Source organism: Choristoneura fumiferana, chromosome 14 (genome assembly GCF_025370935.1).
Source record: "Choristoneura fumiferana chromosome 14, NRCan_CFum_1, whole genome shotgun sequence".
Taxonomy (NCBI): Eukaryota; Metazoa; Arthropoda; class Insecta; order Lepidoptera; family Tortricidae; genus Choristoneura; species Choristoneura fumiferana.
In genome coordinates this window covers 14926195-14937414 of record NC_133485.1, presented here as the reverse complement: position 1 = coordinate 14937414, position 11220 = coordinate 14926195, and the positions used below count along the sequence as shown (strand labels likewise).

The window sequence follows — 11220 nt, the reverse complement described above, 5'->3', positions numbered from 1 at the left end:
TACATAACCAGCACTATTAGGGGCCAAAATATTTTATAAATAAATTAGGTCTTGGCGCTGTACCGACAGCTGTCAAACGGCTCGCTTGTGGTATGTGGTAGCAATTGTACCTAACACTCCTCGCTTCGCTCGTCATCGCACCTAATTTTCCAAAACTTAAATTAGCAGCCAAAGTGACCAATTACTAATTACATTACCGAAATCTCTTTATAGTAGGCAAGTTTTGCCCCCTTCCAGTGCTAAATATATAAGATGGTTATATACGGAAAACAAGTTGATTTTTCTGATATGATACTATAAGAGCTGAAATTACGCAGCAGCAATTCGGTGTACCTATGCCTATAATGTTATTTCAATTACTAGCAACATGTTTACCAAAATTACGTATAAATTTGGCAGACCGTCCTTAGTTCGGTTGTAAACCAAATATGTATTTTCAGCAAATGTGGTGCTACTAGTTGAAAAAGCATTGCAAGCGACACACAGCTTTTTGGCAGTGCACTTCGGCCCTTACAAGTACGACGAAAACAGGTTGACTAAAGGCAATAAGGGCCTTATCACACTAGCGAGTTGAAAGCGAGGCGAGCGCGCGGCGAGTTAGCTGCCTATAGCACCAAAAACGCCATATTGTAGACTCTCGTACAATAATAATAGGGCGTCTTCGCCTCGCTTTTTTGTTATAAGGACACTATAGCAGTTCAACCAAGCTCAACTTTACTACTGTATACATTTTGTTGGCGTCGGTGGCTGTGCTGTGCTTTCATGGTGTCCAAGTAAAAAAGTCCTCAAGTTAATAAGTGGATAGGTTTTATAGTGTCCAAGGCCATGAAATCCCTTTTTAGTTCGAATGATATGCACATGGCCTTCATAAAATCTAGCCTTTAGCGTCTAGATAATATTTACAGTCATTAAGTTTACATTAAACTTTTTACTTCAACTTCTTGTAACTGAGGTAGCTTTTACGTTTTACGATGATATTTCAATTTTAGAAGCTACTTATTTTGTAAAACAATATGCTTTCTTATAGCTTTGTTTTAAGGCTAAATTTTTATAGAAGAGATCAAAATTATTGCCAAAAAGTCTTCATTTGCACTGTTGCAACCTTCCTACAATAGGCACAAATACACAAAAATTTATATATTTGCTTGAAAAGGCATTGCAAAACCAACCAAACTATATATCTAGACACATTAACTTCCCAATTTCATGACATTGACGGCACTTATACAAAATTCGAAAACGTAAAAAAAGAAAAAGGCCAGCTAGCATCATATACCTACTGTCTTTGTTATTCCGTGAACTTTAAGTAAGCAATACTGTGACAACAGTGTTCACAGTGGCGTGGCTAGGTAACCAAAGGGCCTGGGGCAAAAATAAACTAGGGCCCCAAATAAATTATTTAAAATCGTTTGTTCCGTATTCGCCGTGTTCCGAATTCGACTCCAGATTTGTCATTTATAGTTTGTAAGTCAGAGTCCGAGGGCCCCCTGAGCTTGGGGGCCCCGGGGCACTGCCCCATCTAGCCCTCCGGTAACTATGCCACTGAGTGTTCAATTTGACTGCTAAACTTTTTAATCAGTAGGTATTTTGAGTAGTTTTGAATCGAGGTCAAACAAGTTCATCTTTTAACTTAAATTACATAATGTGACTTCACTTTTAAACAGTATTTAATATAATTACAGTACCCGGTCATAATGATTGCACATCGGTGTTTGGAAAAAGACTCTGCTAATTTCGGCTCCGTAGAGCGTTGTCACACACTGCTTATGTGACGTTTGTCAGTCGTACAGGTGCTATAGAGTACTAACGCATTTAGATGAAAATATATAATAGAGTTGTTGAAACCCCCCAAAACTTTAAATTGTACGATGGCGTCTTTAGGGAAAAGAGGGAACTATCCTTTTTCTAGTAGTTGCAACAGCTCTTTATAGATATCAGAATTTTACATGTTACTTGACGTAAACTAATGAAGGCCATAAAGGTCCAGTATTTAGTTCATACAAAACGTCACTTAATAAATACGATGATTGCTGGATGGTCGCCACTGTTCGGAGCCAATTGTCTTTTTTCCGAAGACCGATGTGCAATCTTTATCCCCGTGTACTGTACTGTAGAATACTATTCGTAAATTAATAATACGACGTCAACTTTGACACAGAATAACTATAACTTTTTTTAAAGTAAGACTATAATAATATGTTAATTTAAAATAGTAAACAGAATGACACTAGAAACCAAAATAATGTCTGAATCTCTCAAGACCTTTCTTGCGGGTTAGTTGGTATAAACAAGACGCGGAATACCGAATCAAGCCCTCTTTAATTACAAAAAGTATGACTTCAAACGTAGTATAGTACGAATAGTATCAAGGAACTAGAAGGACGGCTAACATAATTATGTAAATTACTTTAATCTACCATTTTACTTTTGAATGCGTTACATACGAGTACGTCTATTACTTCATCTACATTTTGTTTCGAATTTTGATGATCATAATTTTATGACTCATAAAAAATACGAATCTGTTCCAGTTAATAAACAAGAATAGGGTAGTTTTAGAACAAATCTGAAATAAACACATTTTCAGACAAATAGTTTCGTCAAATGATAATTTTGGTAAATAATTAGATATATTCCGAACTACTGTATGGTATATATACATCGCGAAACATTTTAACGAATGTTTATCACAATATATATTTATTCACACATCTAAAAGAAAAATGGATGTCTTAACAACATTCCAACAAACCACAAACCTAAAATTGGAACAAATTAACACAAAAACCCTTAAAATTGTGATTTTACTTGTACTAATATGAGAATATGGATGTAGTCATTTTTTTATTTCATATTAAAACAACCTATTTTTTTTCGTGTGGCCACTTGTACTAGAAATAAAACATTTTTCTTTCTTCCAATCGAACAACAACCGAATTAATAAAGTAAATATTTTTACAGAATTTCATATTTTCAGTACAATTTACCTTCATGCTTTGATATTGAATAAAAAATAAAATGCAACAGTGGCCCTAAAACAAAATATATTAGCTTATATAATTACCGATTTTCACTTATTTGATTTAATACGAGTTCAACTGTACATAACGATCATAAATAAAATGTTGGTATAATTGTTCAACAATTTGTAAATTAATGACTTTGCTAAGTATCGGGTTGATTTTCTGTCCCACGTTTTCAATGGGGCCGAATGAAATGGAAAATAACTGTATCATGTCCAGTTTTAAGCGAATACTTGATAGTTACACCGTAACAGATGTGACACTCGAGTTTAACAGCCGCTACATTCGCCTATCAGCCAGCTTAAAACCGACGGTGTTAGCAGTACTTACAGAGCACATTTTCGATTGGCAACTGCATAATGTTGTTTTTTCCTTATTTTTTTTTTGTTAAAGGGTAAAGGAGTAGCTAGCCTATGCATATTAGGATAATCTATATAAGAAGATTGGCTACGTAAGCCACTTGCGCCGTTTACAAGACCGGCAATTTTTTATATGGTGTGACGATGCACTGTTACAGTTGTAAGTCGAAACCATTTAAAAGAAGATGCATGGAGCGGAGTCTTCACTTTGGTTGGAATAAAGTACAAGCCTTAAGGCTGTCGGGGCTAGTCCATTTCATTCGGCACCAAAATTTGATAAACGACATAAATAAATCATGTACTTAAATAATAGCATTTAAAACGAGAAACATGTAGGTGACTTATGTCCTTTCTAGCGAATCGAAGCAATTTTTTTGTAAATACATTAAAATTTTCCATTCCTTACATATAGTTTGAATCATAACGCTTTTACTTAGCTCTTCGTATTTAGGTATAATAATAAACACATTTTTTTCCATTTCTGACGCCATCGCGTAACATGGGTCTTAAAATCGCCCTCAACCAAACCTAGTTGAACGCTCTCATCGAGTCATTGCAAAGCCAAGCCAAGTGGAAACAGATTTTTTCTCACTACTACACGCCCCCTATAATTATTTTATTGCTTTTGTTTACGCATATTGCTTACTCTAATGTACTTTGGCCTTGCCGGTAACAACTTTGGCATATTCTTCGTAAAATCTCGGGAACAGTTGTATGGCGAAGTAGACCACTGATAGATATGCTATGATCGCCAGGGTTAGGATCAGATCGAAAACAGCTGGTTTCACACTGAAAGAAAACAAGGTAATTAGGTAATTCACTTTTAAATGGGAGAAAGTCATCGTGAAAATTCGATACACACGACTAGGTACTTCCGTTTATTGTATTAATAAATAAAATGTTTGTATTAAATAAATAGAGTACGTTATTTATTAGTGACAAATGACAAACTCGTGCATCTTGAACCCGCGGCTTAAACCAGGTCATCCGTCCATCTCATAGGTGGACGTTCTACGCTGCGCTTGCCAATCCGCAGTCTCCATTTTCATTCCATCTCGGCCATTCGTTCACGGTGCTATACAATATTTATTTATTATTTAGGAGTAGTTAAGCGAAAACTCGTCAACATGTGTATCCTGCCCGTCTTAACCTATGGTGCACAAACATGGTCCCTGACTGAAAATCAAGTCCAAACTTAAGGTTGCCAAAGAGCGATAGAGCGTAGCATATTAGGTGTGAAACGGATGGACAGAATCCGGAACACCACGCTGCGCTCAAAAACACGCATAACCGACGTTGGGAAAAAGACTGCTAAGCTAAAATGGGACTGGGCTGGACACGACTGTCGCATGCACCCACAAAGGTGGGCTCGCACAGTTACTTGGTGGGTGCCGGAGAACGGCCAGCGACATCGAGGCCGACCGAGAAGGAGATGGCGGGACGATCTGGACACGTACGCAAAGGACTGGCCTGACATTGCGTCAGAACGAGTTGTGGAGGTCGAGAGGGGAGCTTTTTGCCCAGCTGTGGGACACTATACAGAATACTTAAAAAAAAATGGGATTGGTAGGGACTAACCTGTAAACGTAGAGCACGGCGCGCGTTGGCGAATAGAGCGCATACTCGGGCTCGCGCTTGTCCACGGCGTGCACGCTGTTCGATACTTCCATGTAGCGTGATAAAGCCCGCTCCAAGGCACCCGTCACCCCTGTACACAAAATAGTCAATTACAAACCTACAGTGTCTTTTTGATGTCTGATCTTTATTCTCCAACACTTTTGGGTCAATCAACTTTTTCTTGTTTGTTATTCTATCCCGTTATCCAAGAGACAACAGAGAGAAGGTTTTTCTTTAAAAAACTGTTATAATATAATAATATACTGCCCTCCTAAGCCAAAAGGCGCTATCTCAAAAAAAAACACGAGTAATTAATACTATTGCGTAGCTTAAAACCAGCTGCACTGTTGTGTTTCGGCGTGGAGAGTAAGACAGTCGGTGAAATAACTGGCACTTGAGGTATCCCATCTTAGGCCTCTAGGTTGGCAACCCCTGGTGTTGCAGATGTTTATGGGCGGTGGTGATCTCTTACCATCAGGAGACCCACTTACTCGTTTGCCATCGTCGAATAAAAAAAAATCTGCATCACATGGTGTAAATGACAGAAAAGCGTTTATTTTTTGAGATAGCGCCTTTCGGCTTAGGAGCTTTAAAATACGGCCTAATTTTCGGAAATTGGGTAGTTTCCTGTTAGATTATCCATCAGCAAATATTGACACGTATGTTTCCTATGCCAAAAAAAATATGCGTAAAGTTTGGGATTGGGGGCACATGTCATCATGCGGAATTCTAACTAACTATATGTATATTGATAATTTTTGTTTAATATTTGTATTTTTAGTTTAATTTTTTTTAATTGTCAAAAATGCGTGTTTAATGTTTTCTGATAATCTTACTGAAAAGGACTAATAATAATTATTATGTTGGCAACTTACTATTTCTCAAAAAGTTGTCCACTTAAAAAAATAGGATATATATTTTCTGACAATATTTCAACCCAAAAATAAGTAATATTGTGTTTAAATATATACAAAAGTAAAGGTAGGTGATAAAAAGTCAGATAATCTTTGTTGTTGGATCCAATAGAAAGTTTCGATTTAGTTACAAAATTACGATTTTTTCCTCACAAGGTTTCGAGACGTCAAGCAATTTTGGATGTTTTATGCAATTTATGTTTTATGATCTCGTCCTTAGTGTTAATAATTTCTTGACAAACTGATTTCTTCTCAATTTCATGACGGGACAACTTTTTGAGAAATACTCAACTGGCCCATTCTCATGGAGAATTTAGTAGAATCCGAGAATTTCAATTCGACTGCCTGAACTAATGGTTTATGTTATGGCAGCCAAGCCGCGGGTAAGGACTAGTTCCTTATAATCCAGCTGCTGACCTGAGTTAGGAGCGCCAGTCGTAATAATTTGCGGCGCGCGCGCCTGCGACGACAAATATTTGTACCAATGTTTGACGGATGCCTCGTCCACGCTCTGGAACAATATAATACGTTAAAACAGCCAGCGCATAAAGCCAAATAGGTAAAAAAAACTATTAATAAATGTCTCCATTCGAGAACTTTTCAGCCCCACGGATACCTGTTCTCCGTGCTATATGGCCTGCCTATTGCCAGCGAATTAGCTCGCTGAAGTGGCAATGTCGGTGACCCTTGTTCTTCTACGTATCTCCTTATTCCCGATTCGACCCTATAGATAAATCCAGAGCAACTCTGAGCCTATTTATAATGCCTATAGTGTATTAGGCCTAGTAGGCCTATATCTGCACTGATACCTTGTATTGCTCCGCTCGGGCTCAAACTCGGTACCAAGCGTTTCCCAGAGATAAGACCAAGCTAGATCGATTTTTCCCCCCCGAAAACCCCTCCCTACCAAATTTCACCGAAATTGTTGGAGCCGTTTCCGGTGAACCCAAAATATATACATCCACCCTGTATATAAGAAATGCTCGTTCAAAGGTATTAGATATCTACATAAATAAAAATTAATCGGTAAAATGTGTTGCTAAGCGCAAAACTCGGGAATAGCTGGACCGATTTCGCTAATTCTTTTTTTGTTGTGTTTGTTATTGTCAGGTTTTTATGAAAGAAAATTTGGAATAATTACAACGGGGGCGAAACCGCGGGCAACAGCTAGTATTAGATAAATACATAGATATCCACTTACCAAAGCATTGTCATACAACAGCGAGTCCTCGCTATTGCCCTCCTCGGTTAAGTTATACACGTGCGAGGCGAGTGCCCGCGCTGTCACAGCTATGTTGGCGACGAGGTTACGAAGCGAAGACTCCGACGGCAGATCTAGTACCGTGCTGCGAGACGGGTCCTTGTGGCTCTGCCAACAACGGAATCCAATAATAATATTGTCTTATAGTGAACGTCCTTAAAAAACCAACCAAGAGCATGTCGGACACGCCCAAAATAGGGTTACGTAGTCATTACGAAAAAATAAGTAATATTTTTCAAAGGATTTCATATTTTATACGGAATCTACCAAGTTTAGGTATATTTTATATCTTAGGCTGCTATTTACTCTTAAACTACTAATAATTCTCAAGCAAACTTAACCATTATAGTTTTTCTTGTAAGTTTGATAGGGTTGGATAAGAAAAAAAAAACACTACAAACTAAGTTTTTTTATTTTTATTTTTTATTGTGCCATTTTATCGGCATAGTTTACATAATTGCAAAAAATTACAACCCCAAAAAAAATTCCAGCAAAATTACAGCTTTCTAGCATTGATAGTCCCTGAGCAAAGCCGCGGACGGACAGACAGACATGGCGAAACTACAAGGGTTCCGTTTTTGCCATTTTGGCTCCAGAACCCTAATAAGAAATAAACTAACAAAGTTTCTTTGCGAACATCTTTCCGCTGGCGTTTGTTCAGCGTGGTGGTGGTGATTTTTAGATAGTGCTCTTACAGCGTGAAGGCGGGGAAGCTGTTTTAACACACATTTGTTGCATAAACGTAACTATCGTAAGATCGCGGGTGAGCAAAATAATCCCACTAATATTATAAATGCGTGTTTGTTTGTTACTTCATCACGTCTAAACCACTGAACCGATATAGATGAAATTCGGTATACCTACAGATAGTTTAGAGTCCCGAGAAGAAAATTGGATAGTTTTTAGCCCGGAAAGTTCAATGGGATAGCGATAAACGAATTCTACGCGGACGCAGTCCCGGGTAAGGGCTAGTTGTTTATAGTTCATGTCAACTTAACCAAAAGTTTATATCATCATCATCATCATTCAGCCTATATACGTCCCACTGCTGGGCACAGGCCTCCTCTCAGAACAAGAGGGCTTGGGCCATAGTTCCCACGCGGGCCCAGTGCGGATTGGGAACTTCACACACACCATTGAATTGCTTCGCAGGTTTGTGCAGGTTTCCTCACGATGTTTTCTTCACCGCAAAGCTCGTGGTAAATTTCAAATGTAACTCCGCACATGAATTTCGAAAAACTCAGAGGTGCGAGCCGGGGTTTGAACCCACGACCCTATGCTTGAGAGGCGATAGGTCAAACCACTAGGCCACCACGGCTTTTTATATAGGTACAGTCAAGTGCTAAAATATCGACTCATCCAAAGTTACAAAAATATGTATCCACGAACTTAATGTTACGTGCATAAAGTCGTCTATACATATTTTTGTAACATTGGCCGTTGGCCAAATAAGTGGTCTACCAATTTTTAAAAAAGTCCCTATCAAATCAATATGTCGCTAAAGTCTAACTTTCAAGTTGACAGACACGTCTATTGGCATTATTATTTTATGACATGCAAACGATTATGAACCTTAGGGTGTTATAGACCACATATTTGGCTGATGGTACAGTCAAACCATTTGATTCCTGACCCACCATAGAGCGCTCTCACATTGTCATACTGAACCCCTTGCCAAGCAATGTGATGCCATTGTGACTTTTTCTTCTGATGGTAAGAGATCACCACCGCCCATAGACACCTGCAATACCAGGGAGATTGCAGATGCGTTGCCAACCTAGAGGCCTAAGATGGGATACCTCAAGTGCCAGTAATTTCACCGGCTGTCTTACTCTCCACACCGAAACACAACAGTGCAAGCACTGCTCGTGAAGCAGGATTAGCGAGCAAGATGGTGGTAGCGATCCGGGCGGACCTTGAAATGTATGTATGAAAAGGTTCCACAGTGAGTCATGATTTAGTTGGTTCCTGCCTTTAATACCTGTAGGCTACTAAGCGTAAAAGCAGTCATCCTCCTAATGCTGAAGCGCTCATGTTGCCAGGCCAACAACTCATCGGCCAAGTTGATCTTCTTATGCGTGACGGGGGCTCCGAGCCGGGCCTGGATGGAGTGCGCGGCGCCGCCGGGTTTCGGGGGCTTGGACACGTGCATGTTCAGGTGCGGCGACGACGAGATGGAGTCCAGGCACATGGCGAACGATACGTCCTAGAGAGATTACAGTTTGTTATAGCTACACGGTAAATATTCAGCGTTTTCAGCAAGTGTTTTTAAAAGAGATGAGAAGATGATAGTTCAGCGGGTTTCCATCGCCATCTTTTTGGGACAGTTCTCCAGAACATTACCTGCAGCAGCGAGGCGTCAGTGGAATCCAGCTGCTCCTCTAACTCTAACCACTCTTGACCGCGAAATAGTTCAGCGAATAAGAATAAGAATAATTTTATTTAGTAATAAAGTTACACTGTCCACAAAAAATTACAAAATAACACATTTGACTTTTCTACGGCCTTCGCACTAGACTCTGGGTCTGTATAGCGAGTGCCAGAAGGATGTCCTTAATTACAAAATACGGTAAGAGTAAATACTCTACAAGTTACTTGAAGTGTGTGTGTGTGTGTGTGTACGCGGTGTGTGTTGCTTTTTACAGGTGTTTAATTGCAGGCTTTAAGGGGGTTGCTCTTCCATACAAACCTACGGACACCCCGCATAGCTTCCACGGACATGTTTTCTTAGAGGATTTTTGAGAATAGTTATTTATGGATATGCTCTTCAAGCAAAATCCAAAAAAAGTAACTTTATTGCATCAAAGTGCAGCGTGATGCAGTAAATTTTGATGCATTTTACCATTGTATGAGTACAACTGACAGTGTTCGCAGCGAACATGTAGTGACATTTTATATGGGTGCGTGAGTCAATGTCACAAAATCAAACTATTGTAAATTGGTATAGACTATTTCGTGTGGTCACGTGACCATCACCTTTGGCTCAGATAATACGACAACTAAATGAAGAAAGCATGAGATCACTGAGAGATCAAGTTCAAGTCTCTGAGTCTAGTATTTAATTTTTTTGTTTTTAAATCTGTTATTTTCGGAAGTTGAAACGCCTAAACTATTATTTTCTGATTAATGCAAGGACACAAACTGTAAGTAAGACGAAAAAATAGGTAAGTTACTTTAAAATTGTCTTTTAAAATAATAATTATTTAAGTAACAGACCCAGTCCTCGGCAAAAATTATAACATTGCATACTTTACATACATTATAATGTGGTGCTTCGATCTAGGACAAGTGGTTTAAATTCAACTTACAAATTCTGAACAGATATTAGTTATTTATTCTTACGTAGACAGTAGCGCCACTAATTTATATAAAGCATATTTATTCTCACAATAAAGGTGCTAGGTGTAATCACTAAACTAATTAGTTAAAAAATAAGGTCTACATTCAACATACATTGCATGTGTATGTATTAATATCAAGTTTACAGTAGGCGCTCAAATAAATTCCTACATATCACGGCATTTTTACGGCCGCTAAATCTAGGCTCGGTGAATAAAAAGGTTTTCACAATCGAAGTAGTTTTCGTACTTTTTTATTATTATAACTGGCTAGATAAGAAAATTTAAACGTCATATAATACATTTTTGTCACAACGTCAAGTCAATGAGATTGATATTCAAAAGCAATTATGTTTGAATAATTATGGTTTGAACACAAATCAAGAAGTCAAAAAGTTGGCGGACGAGAGGAAATTACAAGAGTGCAACTCTTAACTATTTATGTATTGGATATTGGATACACGGGTATGTTTATTTTATCATTTTGTCAGAAACATTAATATTTGTTACAAGAAACCAGAGGCAGGGCTGTAAAAATTTCATTCCTACTGGTGGCCAAAGTATGGCTTATCGTGTGTACCAAACTTGTGGTCTGCAGCAACCTACTACGAAACATACCAAATTTCCCTAACTCTTAGTAGCGTCGTGAACATTTTCACTCCATAGAAGTAAGTCGCTTCCCACCGTCTGTCTGCATATGTACGAGTA

At 38.5% G+C, this 11220-nt stretch overlaps 1 protein-coding gene across 1 annotated transcript in view; it reads right to left on the bottom strand.

Moving 5' to 3' along the window:
- Nucleotides 1-363: 363 nt before the first annotated feature.
- Nucleotides 364-11220, bottom strand: part of LOC141435274 (BOS complex subunit ncln) — a 31887-nt gene continuing 21030 nt past the window's right edge. The window contains 4 exon segments of the mRNA XM_074097965.1: nucleotides 364-4171; nucleotides 4961-5090; nucleotides 6331-6424; nucleotides 7115-7282. Of these exon segments, the coding sequence (XP_073954066.1) occupies nucleotides 4030-4171; nucleotides 4961-5090; nucleotides 6331-6424; nucleotides 7115-7282 (534 nt within the window). The 3' untranslated portion in view covers nucleotides 364-4029.